At 45.4% G+C, this 21,978-nt stretch overlaps 1 protein-coding gene across 20 annotated transcripts in view; it reads right to left on the bottom strand.

Annotated features, from left to right (window-relative positions):
* The window catches only part of heph (polypyrimidine tract-binding protein 1 heph), a gene marked incomplete at its 3' end in the record, with an annotated part of 317,749 nt that overhangs the window by 51,496 nt on the left and 244,275 nt on the right, over nucleotides 1–21,978 (bottom strand). Inside the window, 1 exon segment of one of the 20 annotated variants that reach the window (XM_022831484.2) lies at nucleotides 13,028–16,529. Within the exon segment in view, the coding sequence (XP_022687219.1) occupies nucleotides 13,028–13,036 (9 nt within the window). The 5' untranslated portion in view covers nucleotides 13,037–16,529. 20 annotated transcript variants of the gene reach the window in all.

Below are 21,978 nucleotides of genomic sequence, written 5' to 3'. Positions count from 1 at the left end.
GCTCGTTTTCTCGATAGTTTATTCGTGTTTTTCGATGTGCCTTTGTGGCCGTATAGCTGTACAGCGCTTTTGCCTTAGGAGACAACTGAGTGTCTTCCTGTTATGACGACATAAGCGAGTGTACGGACGCAAGCGGACCTGCTTTCGCTAGACCATTGCTCGTGTCTGTATTGTTGGTAGTTGGATATCGGCTATCGACCACGCATATTCGTTATCGTCTTTTTTTTTAAAGGACGCCGAGAATAGGCACCAGTCTAAATGCAGCAGCGTTGTCACTATTGCCTTTGTTAACATAAACAGTCACTGTCTGCGTCGTGTTGCTGGCCGCGCCTTACCAGACAGCATTCGCAATATGCAGGCCACTCGACCTGCCTGCCAGCAAATCCGGAGCCTAGTCCCAAGACCTACCACTAAAGGGCGACTCCTCCTTCAGGGAAAAGTGACACAATAACAACAGGGTGACCATCCATTCTAACGGAATCCAATGGATCAATGGGACAGTTTCGCTTTCCATTCGAGGTCGTAATCCGAAGTTGGCTTGTGACAATCGTGTATCATACTATGACAAATTCCATACAGACGGCTCACAAATCTGTACGCAGTCGAGCTACGCAAGGGACCGAGCAGCTCTTAACATGGCGACAGCAGCAGTATGGAGTACTTAAGCTTTCAATCCTGTACAGAACAGTTCCCCTGGGTAGATATGTTTTTGAACAGGAACACTTTTCTGCGATAAATAGCAGAAGGTTAATGAAATACGCTGACAAACCAAGGTTGGCCTGGTGGATACTGCAGGGAAAACGTGCATAAAAGCTGAAGTTCTAAGTAATCACCACGTACTTGTTTTGAAATATTATCAATCTATTACGCATTCATTTGGCAGAATAAAATTACATTGAGCGCAACCGACGTCGTGTCGGCAAAAACAGTTGTCGTTGGAATCTATCATGACACCGTTTTGTGTTGACAAAGTCAAGCTGCTCCTTTAGTAATTGAGCGTCTTAGCCTATCTAGTCAATAATGGATTCCTCTATTGGCTTAGGTACTCGTCAACAGTGCGGTACAAGTACTTCTGCCGCTCAATACAAATGAAGCGAAATTAAGCACATGCACAGTGCATCTGATCGTTCCATCGTCGTTATGTTAACTTACGATATATATATCTAGTGGGGATACTTTTTGCAGTTATCGATTGTTTTGTATACAATATAACATAGTTGAAGTTGGACTATACGCAGCTGCAAAGGTACATAAATCGGTAACGTTGTAAAATACCAATACCTAATGTCGTCCACAATACGCTAAATTTTAAAAATGCCAAGGGAATCAAAGTTAGAACTATTAGCAGGTCAAAATATGTAAGCACTGAAAATAATCATAGAGTTCAAAGAGTCAAAAAAGGCGCAAAACATTTTCAAAGACTAACTATTAGAGCCTACTGAAGCTATTGAGCTATAGAAGAAATTGAGACCTCCAGAAAAGAGTATCAGCTTCTTCAACGGCTATTAATGTCTGTAAGAAAAAGTTAGGCGTATCAAAAATCGCTTGTCAAGCAATTCTGATGAATTTTCCGAGGCCGTAAAATCGAAACCTTATTGAATATTCGTACAGAACTAAAGGGTAAAATAACATCTGACCATCGCTTATGCACTCCCTATTTGCTATTTAGTTTTTTTAAATAACTAATGTTCTTTTTAACAAAAACTACGTCCAAATTTAATCTCTCCACTTGATATGTACACGCATCATGTCATTTTCGCTGTCTGCTTCACTAAATTTTCTCTGCTCGTAAGGCCTTCTGTCGATTGTACAGTTTCAAAGAACCATCGCTATGTCCTGCTCCAGAGAATCATGGGGCAACCTTTTACCTGTGAGACGGTTACGTCGCTTCTTACAGACGCTTGACCTTGCTTCTAGCCATTTCCATGACACACTCAGACATTGCTTGTTTTTCGCCCTCATACAGACAGCTAGTCGTTGGCTATTTTCAATCACTGTAACCGCGACCAGCTTCCTGGTTTTGGAAAAGCTTCAGTTCCACACACATAAACCCATGTATCCGCGCGATCAAATGTAGACAGTTACACAACATGGTCCACTTTGTTACTATTGGCATCATTGTTATTGCTATCGTTGCCACCGCCATCGTTTTGACACTACCACAACCACAACAGAGAACAGGTTCCGTCTGCTGTAGCTGGCATTTCTATTATTTTAACGTAGCGGCCGTAGCTCATTGGCCTAATCAATATACGGAGCCTGCGTTGGCAAGGGCAAATTAACCCAGCCCGTTCGGAATAGTTGAAAAAAAAACACGCATTGCTCAAAAATAATGATCAGTATTACGACTAGATTGCGACTATTATATAGCGCGACAGTGAATTTGCTAGTTTGCCGTGGCCCGTACGTATAACGAAAAATTACGACATAGAGCAAAATTACGTACGACAGGGCTACCAAAGCTTGTAAAGACTGTCCATATGCGATGATCTGCACCCTATCTTTCACTAACTCTAGCCGCAGTGAAGTCGTCAGCTGTTCGACACTTCTGCTGTTGGTACGAATTGTGCGATTTTATATGCGAGGTCCTCAAAACTGTGGGCTAACAAAAAAAAAAAAGTATATCTTTTTTTTTTTTTACATTTATTATAAGTTCTTATATTCTTGCCACAGAGTTGTCCATCAGATCGAAAGATCATAGGGCGTTAGCACATATTTCTCATCTGGTGATTAACAATTTAGAGGACAGGCGGAGGAGAGGACCCTGCTAAATCCAAATAGCCTAAGCAAACAATAAGGACCGCTGCCAGTAGGTTGACCCGATCGCGTCTCGTCTTACACTGTAGATATATTACGGCAATATTATTCCTAATACTTCTGCTGTCATTACTGCAGCTTATGACGCCCCTTACCAAAAGGTCAGATCGGACGCAGGTTGCGAATGGAGCCTTTTCGGTTACCAATTCACGCACCCCTTTTCATCCAGACACGTTAAATAGGGCAGGGCATCTAGCAGAGTATAAGGTCTAATAATGAAATAATGCCAGAGACAATCGTTAGCTTCTTATCAAGTGGACCAAGGAGATTGGTCGAGGATCGTAGCCTTATAAAGTGGATTGTTGGGGCCCGATTCATCGGGTGGTCGTCACGCTTGAAGCTTGTGGCCAGTCCTACGTCTCACAATTAAGGGAATACGCTCTTCATTTGTTTAGCTTTTAGCTTTAGCTGAGTTTAGCAGAGTACATGTTGACTGGGGCAAACGTGCGATCACTCGATGGCATCTGTCCCCAGCTGTTGCGCCGAGTTGCCTATACGTGGGGAGGTAACAATAAACAACCACAGATTTTCCCATTTTATTTACTTCTACGTACAGCTTCTGAGCGAAGCCGATTTCTCAATTTGTGCCGACTCGAAATCGATACTTGCTTTCTACATTAGCTACTCACATTTGCCTGTCTGATACAGTCGCAAATCAATGAAGTCGCTAACGCGCGAACACACAAACTGAGCGGGGCATTGGTTTAGTTAGCGACAGATTCAAATGTTAACCCACAAGGACCCAACGATCCTGTCTATTCTTCTCCCAAAGGCTCATTCATACAGAGAGGATCATTCATTGTGCTTGAAGGGAAGGAACGTAAATACTCACACGCCATTTCCGTTCCTTGCATATCCACCAGGAAAGTTCTACCCACAAGATGATCGTAAGTCGCTGAGTTTTTTACTACTAATTTTTTAATAGTAGAGAGTGAAACGGTATTGCTACCTGTAAATAACAAACGCTGAAACTCCAACGTGAGAACTTCCGGGTGCATTAGTGCCGCTAATTCATTGCTATTAATACCTTGTAAATGATAGAAACAGACAGGGTTATAGGTATGACGATAACTCAACAAGTTAAAAGCTTAATGAAGTTTCAAAGTAAATTACAACTGCCAGAACTCTAACACTTCAAAAGATTAATTGCATAGCTCCACAGTGTCCGGCTGTACAAAACGGTGTCTATCCTATGTAGACTAATCCAGCGTACAAGTCACTTGCCTAGACTGACCGTGTAAATCTCTTACAAACGAACTTAATTATTGCAACATGTATGCACTAATGCAATAGTACTGCTGATCTACTGGCTACTGCGCCTGGTCTAATGAGGCGGCCTGAAAACTAACCAACTTTTGGGGATGAGGTCTATGGGAGGCCACTGTCATTGGGGTAAGTGCAACTTAGCCTGGTGGTGACCAGGTCTAGCACTGGAGCTCATTGCTTTCCAAAAGGCACTCACGAAAAGGAGGTTACCTCTCTTAAGTCAATCGGCGAAGATCAACAAGTGTTGCCTTTCAAATAACCGAATAGGTTGATTGACAGCCAACCGACTAATCAATGCAAGACGAGATTTTCTATAACATCGGAAGAGATGAATGACTAAAAGTAGCACTTATCTCAGTATTTGCGCATTGTTGACTGTACATTTACAAAAAGCATGCAAAAGGTACGGAGAAGCTTGTATGAGCGACCTTTATCGGCAGTGTGTTTGTCTTAAGTCAGCATGCCTGTATTTCCAAACAAACACAACTTCCTTACTTGTCTAAGCAAGCTGGTCACGGGTGCAATACAATAAGCTCATCGAAGCGGTAATAAATACCGACAGTCGTTTTCGCATGAGAGTAAGATCGAGGCAAAGCAAGCCTCGTGGGCACAGCAGCTCCGATTTTGTCTGCCTGGGTCAGCCGAAGTTCTCTTTATAAAACGTCCACACATCGAGTCGCAGTGGGTGCAGGCGCTGGATGTCCTATTCAACCGACTAAGCCAGCATCGTACTCTTCCCTTTTCGACACCATTGACTAATTCAGCGATCCCCTCGATCTACCTGTCTTCTAGAGAAAAGCTAAGCAACAACTGCTTTTACTTGTTGATGCGGTTCACAGCCAAATTACTCCTTCCAATCAAGTTGTTCCCCCGGCTTCGTATCATCTAACGAGCAGCTAACATCGAGTAGAATTTCCATCGGCTACGACTGTGAGAGTTCCCCTCGAGACTAGCTAATGTCGTAGAAACTGCCTGCTACTTATGTGAGATCCATTTTGCCCTCAGTCCATTTTCTCACTATCCTGCTACGTCCTATAGCGGTTTGCCGCCTCCTGTCATGTCGCTCCCCTCAGTTGCCCTTAACCTCTAGCAGTGCTGCTGCGTGCTTAGTGGGAAGGGACTTACTTGGAAAGCAAGCTATCGTTCTGGCTACCGCCTAAGCCACAACGGCCCTTATCAGAGCGAAACCTCCCGTGTGTTTATCCTATCGTATAGAGCTGGAGTATAGAATATAAAGACCACCGTAGCAAGAGATGGAAGGGGAAAAATGGAGAAGGGCCCTGAAGAAAGCAACAGGTCTCCTTACCAACATGGTATATAATAGCAGGAGCAACTCGGACATCCACTTCCAAGTCAATGCTGCCAGGGCAGTATATTCGTGTGTTACGACATACACACAGCAGTTCAAGACATGGAATACACATACACCTGGCTGTATAATATGGAGGCCAGTGTTACGCAGCGATGGCAGTACTTGAGCTCGATTGTGCGTGCCCCGCTGCCAAAGAACACCAAGATAGAACAACAATATTAAATAGAACTGTTTGGTGTGTAGTCTAACCGCCTTCTAACAGCAAATAATATTAACAGAAACCATCGATAGCATTATAAACTCGTCTATAGCTTTTTAAATTACTTGAAATAAAAACAGTTCGTTTATTGGTGGAAAGGGAAAGTTTTCAAGCTTAATATAATAAACATTTATCGAAAGATACAACGAAGTGAGATTTCTGTCCATTCGTTCCTTAGCAGTCTTTGGTTTTTGTTCTCGATCGTTAGTGAAGCTTTTACCTCAAGTACAGTCATATTCAAATTAGGTATGCATAGGACAGTCCTAAAGTATTGAAGCTGGGTTGAATCGACGACAGTGAGTTGCAATAGTCCCCTTAGTTCAGACAGACGGTGTGGTATGAGTTTTAATTAGACTTTGATTTCCCTTGCCATGAACCAGTGACCCTTAATCATTCCGCCGAAGAACACTCCGTTTCTTGGAAAAAATAACGATCTGGCTTCTCATTTTTACTCAACAGAAACCATCGTGCTCGGCAAAATCAGCAACAATCGGAAATGCTGCCTGCGTATTAGCCTGTTTCTAGCAAACATTTTATCAGTCGATGCGCGGGTTCTCCGAAGACCGCCCTCATGAGCTGGTTACAACCCGCTTGCATTGTATAGAACGCGCCTTTCCTTCGTGATACTAAGTACAAATTGCTCTTTCCAAATATCGCCGCCCCACTATCATCCAGTTGTCTTAGTTCACGTGAAAAACGACGCTGCTTTTGCTCATCTTTTCGTTAGATTGGGCCAGATCGATGCTGCCTGTGCGTCGGCTAAATGCGTCAATCAGAGTTAGCTTGACCAGAAGATCGTCAGATAGAAATCTGCACACAAAACGTCACCCCTGCTTTAGTACTAGTATAACACTCTGTCTGTATTTATCGAGGGTTCGATCTTTCGAAATCAGCATGGGGCACTGGCAGTACACAGAAGCTCGCTACAAATGTACGATAGTCCGGATACTCTTGAGATACATTAATGCAATCAAAATAAGCCTGAGCTTTCGAATCATTTTTACGCTCTCAGTCAACGTTCACTGTTTAGGATCTTCAGATCTATTCAGAATAGTCGTGTTATCTTGCGACTCTTTTTACAGGAAAACAATTCAGATGCGTCTACTGGATCAACACACTTTGTATACGCATGCACAACTAAAGTAGTATTAAAATAATATGTTTGAGCTACTCCATATCACCTCGCGTCAGATTATGGCTAGCTTATCTACTGAGCACTCGCCAAAGTCATTCCATGTTAAGATCATTCTAAGACTTTTTTACGGTTTTCTCAACCAGAAATAGTTGAATACGGAGCAGATAAAAGGGACCTATTCGCACACCATAGTAACATGCAACACTACGCTTCAGTCGCATCCACTATGGCGTGCCATAATCCTTCATATTTATTAACGAGTCGACTAGATTCATCCGCATTACAGGTTGCCAAGTAGACACAGATCTTGTTTTCTGCGCGCTGAACGAGACGCACTTCTCTCCATGGCGCATTTCGTTTTCGCGGCAGCAAGATTGATTCGAATGGACGCTCGAGTCGATTTATTACCGTTGCCTGTATCCGTGTTAAACTGCAATAGTAATATCCGAACCTTATAGGATCAATGCCATCTTTGTAACTAGTGGCGTATCACCGTTTAGTGTGGTAAAAAAGTCGGACGATAACGAGCGACCGCAGACTACCAGCGCTGATGGCTTGAAAGCGGAGTCGGCGGCGACCTTAGCAGCAGGGGGCATCGCTGACGTACCGCTGACATCTGCTTGAGAGGTGGAGACCAGAGGGGGATCAAGAGCTACTGCAGCAAAGACTACGCCAGGAACGCCACATGAATTCAACAACAGAAGCAGTCAACAAAATTCGAAGCACATCGGAGCTCATAAACACGAAAAAGAAGAACAGCCAGGCAACGGCTATCTGCCGAACCAACGGAACGATTCATACCGCAAGGACTGCTGCGGATAGAGTGCAGGAAACTCGAAATTCGAATGAAATCCACGACGGCAATTTTCTAAATGATAATTCTATCGTTCTTTACCTGTCACCGATATCCGGCTTGCGATGTGTCAACCCTGATGTCAGCTACCATATGCCACGTTACTTATTTCATCGATGATTGCCTATTCGTTCTGTATGTTTTCACTTTTTCTCCACCAGGCCTATGAAACGTCGTAGTCTTAATAAGTAACGATTTGCCAGCGCTGAAACTTGAACCAACGAGTAAAGCATGATTGCGGTTACTATGGTAACACACTGAAAGAAATTCGTTTCAGCCGCCTAGACGATGCCGCCCCTATCTATGGATACTGTTCCTGCCGATGTCGGAGAACTTCGTACGCCATTGACCAACCAATTCAGTAACAGGCATCGCTCAGAGCAGGCACCAAAGCTACCTACAACGAAATGCCAACCAAACCCTACAACAACTTCAGCGACAGGTAAACAAGTACCGCGATGGCAAACCACGTCAGCCAGCGTTCGCTGATCGTTGTGCCTTTATTCCCCAGCAACCCCAGCAAAAACAGCTCATCCTACTGCACTTCACTTACTGAAGTTTACGAAGCGGCTTTGTACGTGGGTCGAAATATAGCCAAGATACACGTACGGCGAAAAAAAAAGCAGCAGCAGCAGCAGCAGCAGCAGCAGCAGCAGCAGCAGCAGCAGCAGCAGCAGCAGCAGCAGCAGCAGCAGCAGCAGCAGCAGCAGCAGCAGCAGCAGCAGCAGCAGCAGCAGCAGCAGCAGGCACCAGACAAACGGACCGATGCACGAAAGGGTTCAACGAGGCTATCGGGAACCACGCGCATCGTCCAATCAGCCGAGCAGGCGATCAGCAAATGCGACGTGCTACCAGCTTAGCTGAGTTCACGACGTTGCCATTACTGGCGTCATAGCGCGCCCGGTGTCATTACCAGACGAAACCAACATGAGTTAGCAATGTGAGCGTTTGGTCGCCATTGTTATTAACGATGCAGCTGCAACCGACTGATGTTAATAGGTTAGTTCCTCTTATCATAACATCTGCCGTTTCCTCTGGTACAACAGCCAGAGTAGGTACACACCAATATAGATGACGACTGCCTGGGAAAAAGGAGGACCGACCCAACGGATGACGGACGCCACTAACATCAATGCGTTCTTATTATGGCTATCGCTGGTGTTTACTTAGGAAAACTGCTAGCGGAAAAACGGCATCAGCACGAAACAGGTTGGATTGTTACTATCAAACATAGCCACTTGTCCCAGAAATTTGCAGCTACTTCCAACTCGATTTTAGATTTTTTAGCTACGAAGCTCCTACCCTATCACGCTACCCTTTCCTATACGTGCGCTTACGTCCGCCAACGCCACCAGAAGGTGCTATGTTACGATCTTGATTCTCCAGCGCAGGTAATAAACGCCCAATTTAACTCAACAAACTGAGCTTTTCGAAACGTTAACGAAAAGACCTCCGTGCATAATAATGGTTGAACGCGTTTAATGTGAACCTCATGCAACACATCAAGATGGCCTTTCTCTTAGAAGACGCCATCATGGCAGCAGCGTACGAAGCAGCTATGCGATATGAATGGATCGCTTGTCTGAGCAGGGAACGCTCGTCAACCGCAAATATTTCTGGGACTTGTATCTGAATCTACTCGCTGGCGATGCGAATAACATCAGAAGAACCGGGATGCTTCGGTATTCACAGTCGTCAGCCGAAGCACTGGACGCAGACTATTAGAATATCATAGAGAGATGGAGAGGTACAGGGGGTCTAAGGATCCTGTTATTCGTGTCTTCATGCAATTCGTGGAGTTCAGTCGTTTCGTCCACCGCTTATTCTACTGATTTTATGGGCTTCTACTGAGCAGAAATCAATGATAAAGATGTTCGCTGCCACGGTTGCTACGATCTCCCAGACAAAAAAAAAAACACAGTTTAGAAACAGCGAGATGAATACTGGACCCCAATTGATAAGAACGATACGCCTGAAACACACAGTTTCGGCATTGCGTTAGCGGTAACTGTCAACGCCAGGAAAACAAGGTTGAGGTAGTTAATTACAGATAGTTAACTATAGTGTCTATATAGTCGGAAGCTGGTTGGATATTATTATTATGAGCTTAAGCAGGGCTTAGATCAACGATTTGCGCCGGGAGGTCTAAGTGACACTTGGTCTACTCTGTATTGCGGTTTTTTTTACAGCCGCTAACCCTTCGACTTGCGCAAAACCAAACTGGTTATTATGTTGTTGTTGGCCGAAAACGTTTGCATTATTGATTGCGTATAAGCGCACACGATAATTTATTTGAATACAATTATCTATAGCGAATTGGCAATGCGTTTAGGTTTAACTGACACAGACTTGTGCCTTTGATGCATACTACCTCAACTTATGTAGCGTGGAAAAAAATTCAAAACAATTGAGAAGGTAACAAAAAAACGACCACATTCAGCAGATATTTTGGCCGCGTAGGACATGAAAGGCTCACATCTGGTATGAACTAGATGTACTAATGCGCAGCCCATTATCAAAACCATATTACACTCGACATAGAAACCCATCAGTTGGTGGGAATTTTTGCGCCAAGGCACTCCTTCTCACTGATCCCGAACGCAGCGACCAGTTCCGAGTTTTAGCGGCAAAATCTCTCTTAGCAGTCAACTAACGAAGTTCTTTGGAATTGTAAATTTTAAATGGGTTAATAACGGGATCGTTCGTCACAATTAAGAAAAACTTGCCAGCTGTTCGTCGTGATGGGTACGCATCTATTCGCTAGCCCAGGTTGAACGAAAATTAGTTCTTCAGTCTCGTTCTGGCGAGAAACAGCGTTTCGTTTTTGAAATCCGAGTCAAGATCATCTATTTTCGAATTCGAATCCACGCTGGACCAGAGTTAAAATCCTTCTTTTTTCCCAGAATCGGCGGTCTACATTATTGCCAGTTGTTTTTTTTATGGCTCGAGAGACGAATTCGATGAAAAAAGTCGGTAGATTTTCGGTATTCGATGAGCTCGAGACCTCATGTAAAATGGCTCAGAAAGAGATTTTTTTTTTAGCACATAGTTTTTCGATACAGCAATTAACCGACTGTGCCGAAGAGAATGTTGCTAAATGGCTGCCTCGTCAGTTTCCAAACTTTTAGCGTGTTTTGCACTTTTGAAAATTTTAGTCCCAAGACTTCTGGACCTGCTGTCAGCCCCAAAATGAATTTCATTAGAACTTTTCCATAGGTTGCAAGTTCGAACGGCACTTTAATTAATCGACGTACAAGTAGAATTGAATAGTTATTTTTAAATTAACAAAGCAGCATTCTGAAAGTTATTACTCACTAAGCTATTACTACCGGTTTAGGTCCCGGTTGAAATTGTAATTGCAACCACAATATATCGAATAAACATCGCCGTTACGAATGACACTTTTAGCACATGCAACAAAAAATTGCCTTAAAAAAATCAATATTTGTCAACATACAGTCGTAAAAACAATGCATAAACAATACTCAATCTGAGGGCCTAGCCCTCTATATAGTACCAAAAACGCTGTCCCGTACAAACGCAAGTAAACCAGCTGTTATCCATCCAACCTACTTGCGTCTACCGGTTGAGTTGGATTCTCCTGCCACTACGCAAGTCTTGCGTCACATTCCGTCAACTTGGCCATGAGCCTGGTATTGTTCAAGTCTCGACCGGAGAACACGCATGAAGCCATTGAGGCAGATTAGACTAAATCTCCAAGAATGTTACTTGGAACCGTCGTTACTTCTCTAACTGCCCCGCCAGTTTGAGAGTGAAAGAAGATCTGCTCGGTAAAATAGCATCCTCAAACGCTCCCAGCTGTACTAGAAACAGCAACTAGTGGACAGTGTCGGCGCGCAAGTGAAACTTCTGCGTGTCGCAACCAGTTGTTTACGGTGTTATCTACGGGGTTGTGGGGTTCGTCTTCTGGCTCGCACTGGTACACAATCGTTCCCTACAAGTTCTTTTCGCACTCAGCCGCGCGCGTTACGCTCGAAAAATGCAACCCAACTCAACTTTAGATAGACAGGCCAGACCTTGATGCCATTCGGGGGAAGGTCGGCCAACCCGCCGCTGCTGCTGAAGTCCCTGCATCAACATTAGGTCCATACAAATATCATGCCTCTCGCTTTGTAAAGGTTGTGGTTTGGCCTATACTAAATAGCCACAATTGCACCTACCACAGTAACTCTTTCCCAAGCGCCTACCTGCTTGGCTGTTCGTACACTCAGTCAAGCATGCCGCTGCTGCCTTCTGCTACTATGGCCACCGCCATTAGCTGAATCCACAGGTTGCTTGTTGACCATTACTGCCTTTCTGCTCTGCTCTGCTCTGCTCTCAGCGCTGCTGTTATCAACTCTATTACCACTCTTATTACTACATCGCGCTTTGCTCTGTCATCGAGAGAACCGTTTTTCTTTTGTCAAAGTCTATCTGTCCACCTCTGCTTTGGGTATAGCCGTTGTTGGCAGTTTCGGCTAAAACTGGTTTTACTCTGACCCGGTATAATGCTGTGCACCGGTGTCCACACACAAAAAATCCCAAACACAAACTGAAAGAAAGACAGACAATGCTGTCTGTTTTCGTTGCATCGGTGTCTGTCTGCTTGTAATCGAAGAGAGGCAACCGCCATTTGGATCAGAGGTAGGAACTGCGCGAAAAATGGAAACATAAACCCACAAGGAACAGAGGCCGACAGGTCCAACTCCAGTCAACCAAACTGGTGCTCGGATGAACTCACAAACAGGTCATACCGAAAATAGCTTCAGCGATGGCAGAACTACCAGTGACAAGGCACGACATACGAGACCATTGCCAACACAGTAGTATCGATACCGAGCTATCGATTGGACGTCGCTCCCGCTATAGCTGGGGACAGAAACATACTCTACAAATGAATGAACGGACGAGGTGCTCTGTCACAACCGCACGCCGCGATGGTAAGTGGAAGGCAAACAACGGGAGGAGACCGTCAGCGTTGCACGACATTATCGCGTAAACTCACTATTCACAGCTATTACGTAGTAGGAAAAAATATGGGGGCAGAAAAAAAGAAAAATGGAAGGGCCACGGAAGTGCGGGCCACAGCCGCATAGAAAAACCATCTTAAATTTTAGATTCCTGTCCTTTTGCTTGCGCTAGTGATGAGTAGGTGTCTGCGCTATATTACTGGATCACATATATACATATACATAGTTAGCATACAGGAGAATTTTTCTAACTCATTGCCGGGTGACGCAAATGTTAACCATCAGTATACGCGTGTCGGACATGAGAGCTACGACGTGAACCACGGTAATGTGACCACGATAACGACTAGGACGAAACGATGTTGACGTTTAAGAAACATCTGTTGTCCTTTTGTTATCATATGAAACAACTTACCAGAGTCATGATGGCTGTTTTTTGTTGAAATTACTGCCGTGACCGTTTCAGAAGCAGTTGTACAAGTTGCAGTGCTTCTTTCTAGCGACAGTATTACTGGATTGGACCAGTGTCGGGGGTGAAGTAGTCCACAGGTAATAGATAAAGTAACTTAATGGCAATTGTGCAATATTGGAACAGCGTAGTTTATGACTGAGGAAATACCCTCACAGGAGTCTCTTTCTGTACCGAATCTATATCGCTTGAACGAAGCTGAAGAATAAACGTGGGTTTGTGTTGTTGTTGCCGTCGTTGCTGTTATTATAATTGAATGCCAGATACCTGATCCTTGATCCTCGGATTTCCGAAAACAACAGCTTCTTTTATACACAGACACTTGAACTGACACCTTTTGACTGATCAAACAGCCAGGACACAGAATTAAAAATCAAAACTGTTATTCACAAAGCGCACTCTCAATACTTTTTGATCCGCTCGTTCTTTCGTTGATCCTCCGTCGAAAATCAGACGAATTTCTGAATTATCCGGCGACTCCGCGAGCCAAACGCCTATCGTCTGTTCTGTGTGTGTTACTACGACGATATCAGCGGGCCGAATACGGCTAGCGCCATAGCACAACAATAAGCAGTCGCTGCCAGTGTTCCACTTGACGTCCACTTTACCGCGGGCTTAGTCGAAGATTTTGAAGGCTGAAGTGCACCGCTAAAGACACTGGGGGGGGGGGGGGGGGGGGAAGTATTCAAACGGTGGTTCTACCGCAACGTGGCGTTGTTGTCGCGTTACCGTATAATAGTTTGCGGCGTTTACCGAAGTATTCGCTTTTCGCCGTTGCTGCTGCTGCTGCTGCTGCTGAAGTTGCTTCGTCGGCTGGTGCGGGGTAGACACTATTTACGCGGCGTCTCTCTACCTTTACGACGACGGCTGTGATGATGACGACAACAGTCGTACTGTTTACTGGTCGTATGGTGCAACGCACGCCCAAACCACTGAATTAGATATAAAAACCTAGCACGTGCGGTGCCACTGCAGTAGCTATAGTAGACGCAATATTAGCTGTTCTAGTAATCATAGAACGCTTATTGGCCTTTATCTGTTCGGTCCGTCGACCCGACGCCTTCAGGTGGGGTGTTCAGTCGGGTGGTGATTTTTTGTCGCGGCGTTGTTTTCGCGTATCTGTCTGTATCCCCCTGTGTGGGTATCTGTATGTCTTCGAACGTGTGTGCCTAGGGGGTGCTGTATGTGAAACACGCGTAGCCTAGAAGGTGGTTGACGGTGAAACTTCTGTTGTAGCAAAACTCCGGCATAGGTCGATGAATGGATGACTTCGCTGACCAGCGGCAGGAGAAATCGCGGCGTCGTAGCAGTGACGATCACGAAGAAGACGATGATAACAACGAGGCTGTTAGTCGCTGGGCCTTCGGAGACGCTGCTACTATCCGAAGAAGACAACGGCGATCACAACAACTTCAACAAGAACAACAGGAGAAGCAAGGTCCGACACCAGAAAGTGGAGGTCCACTGTGAAACTATCCGAAAGCGCTTGTGTAGACGGCAGGCCAAAAGGCACAGACAGACCCAAAGATTCTGAGGTATCACGTGAACAGAGGCTCTGCTATGCAGTGAATCCGATGTAAGAGGACCGGCTACCCGTGTCAAGAACGGGTGATAATAATAGATTGTAGTAGGGGCTGTATAAAAAGTTATTCAATGCAATAGTTGCACTCGTGAAGAAGTAGCACTTTGCATCGATGTTTTGATTGTGCTCGAACGACAGGTCCGATAGCGTTTATTTAGGCACGTGTTATTGGCTCGAAGTTGTTTATGGAGGTATACTGTACAATAAGATTCATAACAGCGATAGTATAAAATATAGCCAAATCAAATGGTTGGTATCGATCACAAAGATTCGCTTTGTTGATTCAACAACGAGGAATGAAGTTCCAGCCGGTCTTGCAAAGAAGTTAGACCCGTACTAGAAAAAGCTTTAAAGTAACTTCCTCCACACAACTATCCAGAGCGCTGAATTAGTCGCTTCACGTTTATCGTTGTTCGTCCCAACTTTCCGAAATCAGCCTTTCACCTGTGGCAAGAGCGCTCGATTCAATTGAAACCGACGCACGCCTGGAATAGCGCTTGTTGCTTCTAATAACAATACGACGACCACCACGACGACAGTAACAATTCCGAGGTGAACTTCGCAGCCGGGAAATTGCGAAATATAATATTAACTAAAAATTACTACTATTGAACAAGGTACACACGCACTCGCAGAGAAACTACACTGACGTAATGAGCTGTTTCAAACTGTTCTTCGCTGATCCATACGACATCTGACAATTAGTTGCTGATTGTTCAATTAATTTTCCAAAAGCCACAATCGAAAACTCAACACATTTGCGTTGACAAAACACTTGTTAACTTCCACCGTACGCTACACGATCACAAACTATGCTTGAAATAGGCTGCGCGTAGCTTTTGTTGTTATTGTTGCTTCTAACCACAGATTCGTGTGTTTGTTTCACTAGTCGTAGTTCTTGTTCGTTTTATCGCGTCCTTGATGGATCTGTCGGTACCGGTGTATACGTGTGTGCGCTTGCTATCATTCGTATTATGATTTTTTTTTATATAGAAAATGGTATACAGTGTAGTAACGTAAGACAGTGCAGCAGTAGTTATTAATAGGAGAACTATAGCGATTAGAGTAGTAGCAGATGCAGTAATAGAGACACACAACAGACACGAGCACAGCACAGTCTGGTCCCGCGAACAGCAGCAGCAGCAGCAGTTACAGTCAGGGAGTGAGTGAGCGAGCGGAGCGGAGGCCAGAATGAAATGAATGACCGCGCAATCGACCAGTGAACAGCAGCAGCAGCAGCAGCAGCAGCCCTCACTGGCAGTCCGATCGGCCGGCCGCTTGCTCACCCTCAGCCGAGAGTAGCGCCAGCGGCGGCAAATGAAAACCGGTGATGGTGGCGCCGGTAGCAGCAGCAACAGCAGCAGCGACAACAACAACGACGACAGCAGCAGCAGGGGCGGCGGTAATGTTCTCAGCGTTAACACTCAGCGGCCATCACCCCCAGCGGCAGCGGCCGCCGTCGCCGCTGCCGCCGCCGCCGTGGCGCTCCGAGCCAATAGCGAGCAGTCAGCAGCAGACGAGCAACGCTGGCAGAAGACGGTGGCAGCTGTGGTCACAGCCGAACACACAGGGCCTACACACAACCACCACGATGCCTAAATTGACCCTCTCCAGTTGCAGCTGCTCCCGCATCAGCTCCTACCACCGCCGTTGCTGCTGCGGACACTTGGAGCCGTTCGCCCGCCATCGAATTGGGCCTCTGTGAATGTTTGTCTGTGTGTTGGGAGCTGTACCGCAGAGAGTCTGGCTCTAGGCATCTATTTGTTTCTGTTCCTATTCTATGCGCGTGTGAATGTGTGTACCCGAACAGGCGAGACAGTCAACTGTCCGTCCTGGCGGGCACGCGATAGCGCCTCGTCAGCGTCGCCGCGGCCCGGTGGGAGCCGGGCGAACCCAATTCAGACAGGCCGCGAGCAGCAGCTGAATTAGGCAGAGTATAGCATATAACGGGCGGACAATCGGTGGACCCGACGACGCTAGCCAGCTCGGCGTTTGTCGGTGCAAGATTGAGGCAGCAGTAGTTAGCTAGCTACTTTCTGGGCCAACATTCGCCTGAGCACAGCTCATGTCTTGCCGCTAAAACGGCGTTGAGCGCTGCATTTGGCGGTTTACGTGAATGAATATCCAAAGCGCCATCAGGATAATCCCGTAAAGAGGACCTTTGCTACCGCTCCGTATACAAGGGCGGCGGACTGTAATCAAGAACTTGACAAAGTGACTACAGAAGACCGGACGAGTCAAAAAACCGATGAGTTCGGCGCAGTCATCTAGCAAGCCACCATCTGAGCAGGTTAACCCGCCATGGACGCGATGGCGCGTTGAGGTCAAGACAGGTAGCATGGCGCCTGCTCCAAGAACTCGTGAAATCATCCCAAGTCAGTCTGAGCCGCGTCTTCTTTATGTCATCCTCCCCTATACGCTCTCAAACATTTACCACAGACTCTTGCTCTCTATTTTCTGTTCCATACTCTTCTACGTAAATCCACCTCGAGGGTCATCGCAGACAATTCGCTAGAGCAGAATCAGAGGGTTGATCTGGTTCATCGAAGACGAGAGCAAGGAGGAAGGCGTGATTCGTTAACTGGGCCTTTGTAGGTGTATTGGCAACGCCGTCACCTCCGACGGCGCGCTGCTTTCAGTTTCAGTAGCTGCAAAGCAGTGGCACGGCAGCAGCCAACAGCGACAACTATGGTAAATGGCAAGCACTTGTTGCGCCTGTTCGACGGCCAACCGCAATGGCCGTGGAGAAGGCCAGACGTTTCCGACTACAGACCGCAGCTGGGGGGGGGGGGGGACTGGCGAGTGCCAAGCAGCAAACTCCAACAGGACTGATAAAAAACAAGAAAGAGGATCAGATCTGAAAATCAAATGACGACAATAAACAATCTGATCATCCAGAAGACGACAAATTGAATGCGACTATAGGTCGAGCTTATAGCACTGTATAAATAGACGAAAACTTGTGTTTGGTCCAGCTTTCACTGTCAAAGTCAGCGTTTTAGGTAGGCAGTAACCCTCCTTTAGATGCATCACATACTATTTGCGGATACGAAAATCAATTTTATATATCAAAAATTATTTTGTAAATGTTTTCACATGCACAGCGAGTATGGCCGACGAGCAGGAAGTGGGTGCTTTACAATTTTGCTCACAACCCAACTGTATTTGGTAGTCAATGCGCTAACAGAAGCACACCGAATGAACCGGACTGGCCAGTCAGAAACTGATGACCTCATCAATTTCGATAGACGAATGCCCACCCACGCAACCCACGACCCATTTTATGATCGCCCCCTATGTCCCTGTCTTCGTTCTGCAGCCTGCCTTACTTATATTTTCGTCATCCAGCTCAATATGGAAACGACGCCGGTTTTACTATCAACAATAGTACCGCGCTAGGTCTACCCTTTCGTTTTTGTTCACGTATACATACATCCCTTTGAACGCTCGTGTCGTTGTGTCAGTAATGTAAACCAATCAAATACCAAACAGCTTTACAGGGCTAGCCGAACGGCGGAAGGAGACAACTCACTTTCTGATTTCTCGAAATGTTGGAGTTCCGCAGCTAGGCCAAGAATCGCCCTCCTGCTATCGCTCTTCTATCAAACGCCTCTCTTGTCAGCGCGGTTCTGTGATGCCTATGTAGGAGTTCAACATAGTACAAGATCATGGCGCAACAAATCTAACCGCCAGATAACCCTGCATGCCGCAACCCTTAACGTAAATACTCAAAGGTACCTTCGCTACGAGTTGCTGATGCAGGTCTGACTCCGACACAGTAGCGATGCTGACCAGAAAAAGGAAATCGTTGAGTATCCTCCCCAATCAGCCATCAGCATTGCTGCCGCTAATAGAAGCAGCCTATAGCAGCACGAAGCTTTGTATATGTATGCATTACTCGAATCGACCATAACTCGACAACATGAACCAAAAACGACGTAAAACGGCGGGGTGTTACTAGGCAGTGGGTTAGTATCTGCTGCCTTACCAGCAAAAGCAACTCCTTCTTTGGAACGAACTATCTAGCAGTGGACGATAGCTCGACCATCGATTTCTTCTGAACGAGCCCAAGCCACCGTCCGTAGAACGATTAGAGTAATGCAAACAGGAACCGTATACAAAACCGGCGTGCTTAATCTAAACATATCTAAAATACACTATCACCAGCGGTATGAATATTAAACCACACGAACGCCAGACAGAAAGCAAGTAAACTGGCTTCGTTTTCCCTGTGCATGACTCTATCTCATGCTTGTTGATTCGCTGGGTCCCTTGATTCGACGGCTTGCTGCTTCTTCTGATCCTTTTGATAGCGAGCTACTCCGGATTTTTTAACTCTTTTTTTTTAAAGTTAAAGGTTGGCCTTGCGGCAGAACTAAATCGGTCCTGGACTACGGCAGGCCACCGCGTCGGAATGTGTGGCTGATGCTGATACCGCCCTTTCCAGGACACGGTCATTACGGCATCGTTTGTTAGCTCATTTGTTGATTTAGCTTCGTTGTTGTTACTTCGTACAAGTAACAAAGGAAATGAAAACATACTCTATCGGTTGCTTTTACCGCTTACCTAACCAGTTTGATTAATAGATGCTTGTTTGTCCTAGACGGCGGCACGTGTGCCTGACGGAACAAGTGTTTCGCGTATTAGACGCCATTTTAGATAACGGCGCTTTGAAAAAGGGAACACAGCAATGAACGAAAACAAACAGAGAACGAGCACCTCAAAATAATTTCAAAAGGTTGCATTCTTTACGAGATTTGCATACACGTTCGTTTTCCTACCAATACTCTTATGACGTTTGTTGTTGGTTAAGGTGGGACTGAGTCCTGAAAGTAGCCGGAGGTTTGTTCGCTGTCGTTCGTCTACGTTTTTATCGTTACACGGAACGGGAAAGCACAACAACCAGCAGCACAAAATACGTAGGGAGGCAATCACTAAACGACAAGGAAAGCAGCGAAATCTTTTCTTGCCCCAACCACATCCCTCACCTCCGGCCTGATTTTGAGTAGTCCCGTTATCGCTCCTGTTATTAAGATCTGCGTCGGTCTTTGTCAGGTCCAGATCAGTAGGTTGCTAACTGGAATAGATTCTTGAAAAGACAAAGAACCCAACGACTTTGTGCCCTCTTGACGCTTTCTTGCAAAGTATTTTCCTTTTAGTTCGTCTTTCCAAGCGTACTCTCTAATACCTTGCGACAGAAAGAAGCAAAATAGACCTTGGACTCAGCCAAAACAGGTTAGTTCAGCTTGGTCTGAACGCGTTCTCATCGTCAGATCGACTCTTTACGAAGCAGGCGCATCCCATCCCACACTTTTCATTCATTTCAACCCGCCGTGGTGATATCGTAGTTTACGCACGACGTACTTGTCGTATAAAACTCTTTCACCCACGGCGCGAAACGGTTATTTCCCTCTGGCGAAACGGTCTCACACTGCGAAAGATTTGTACCTTCGCGGATGGCCGCCTTCAGTGAACGATCCATTGCTCTTTGATAACACGAGCTTGGAGCTGAACTCAGCACAGCGTCAGTAAGAGCATCATTTTCACACAGATACACAAACAACAGGGCTAGTAGCGAGCTCACTCCCTCTGTTCGTAGTAATCGTACACCGTACCCGACGACTATACAACGGATAGCGCTCCTTACCAACTAAAGGGTCCGTGCGAATCAACTAACATAAATAAGGTTCCGTCAAATAGTGTTTAATAATAGCGGCTGCGGCGGTAGATACAGGTTGGGCTGGATGCTGTGCTTTATCCAGAGTTACGTATACACTTCTGTGTCCTCTCAGATACTCGTTGATACTGAACAGCTGGCACTTGACAGCCGACGCCGTAAAGATTTTAGCCCTTGGATTCAAAGAGGCCTATGGTCTAATAATCGAAAATATTCTTAACTGTTCTAAGTTCTCTTATGCCAAGACCGGCTCATCTTCTTCCGTGGAATAATACGCAAGTGCATTTAGGCTATGATGCGGGCAATAAGTCAGCAGAGGAGGCACTAACTGTCTTTCTGTGTAACGGCGTTTGGAAGTAACTGTCACAAACCTGCACAAATGCACTCGTACTTAATAGTGATAACGAATATTTTTCTACTCATATATAAAGAATAGGAAACGAAAAATGACTCCTCCTGCCATAGATAGAATCCAAAGTGGACCAATTTTCCGTAGATCCTAGTCTTCGTTAACCTAATATTATACTTTTCTCTTTACTTAACGGTCCAGAGAGCCTGACCACCCTTGACAACCAAGTAGTGATCACCCGTCCAAACGGTGCCCAGAAATGGGAAATATTTGATACCCGTTTCACGGCCGCATACCGACAGCTTTGTACAGAAAGCTGTTTATAGCTAATAGCTGAATAACGCTGATCTCCTTTACGATCCCGAAGGTTTTATTCGACCCTGTTTTGCTATTTGGATCTGCTAGGTTTCCTAGTCCTCGTCTCGGAGCCCATTCGTGCAAGTTTTGTGGGCTTTTAAAATAATAAACTGAGGAGGCAAACAAGATGAGGCTCCCGAGTTTCATACCAACTAAAACAGGAGAAGGCATTCAGCGGCAAGCAAAACTTGAGAAAAAATCAGTTGTAGATCATGAGGTGCGCTTTCCTGCCAACAGTACCGCGTCGGCGCTCATGGTTTAAAATGTGTTCCACCTTGGTAGTGGAAAGGCAAGCGATTAACCATTACCATAGGAATTATCTTATGGGGATGTTCCAATAACGGCTTAACTTTACCGTTTGCGTTTATTTAAGGAAACCTTTAATTAGATTCTGGATTCAATGACACTTTAAAGAATCCTGTGTTTCCGAAGGCGAAGGACACTTGGTGGCCCTATATACAGCTATCGATTTCAAGTACACAATAAACATGGTGGCTAAGTATTACGAGAGGTTAATCTCATTCAATTGATAGTCTTTAAAAAATATCATAAAGGATTAATTGTTCAACTTTACCCGGATCTCATTCAGCCTCCTGGATTTTAATATCCATTATTTTGTACGGATTTAAAAGTGGGTTGAGTGCGGAATACCTGTAAAGGCAGCAATTTTTTCGTTTTTCCCGTTTTGTAAAATCGACTCATTTCTAAATCTCTGTACTGCATACATCCAGCTTATAACAGCTCAGAATGAATGAGGTTCCAAGGATATATGCCTGTACCTCTGTAATTCAGCAGTGTTTCCACATGTGGGTATATCCGTCCAACCACCGATTCATGTCCTTGAATACGCCTTGATCTAGTTAAACAATTGCGTCCAGAAGACAGCGCTTTTTCAAAAGCCGCTAAGCTGATTGATAATTTAGCGCCATTGC

The sequence above is a fragment of the Varroa jacobsoni genome, unplaced genomic scaffold, assembly GCF_002532875.2.
Source record: "Varroa jacobsoni isolate VJ856 unplaced genomic scaffold, vjacob_1.0 scaffold_332, whole genome shotgun sequence".
Lineage (NCBI taxonomy): Eukaryota > Metazoa > Arthropoda > Arachnida > Mesostigmata > Varroidae > Varroa > Varroa jacobsoni.
This window is presented reverse-complemented; position numbering and strand designations above follow the sequence as displayed.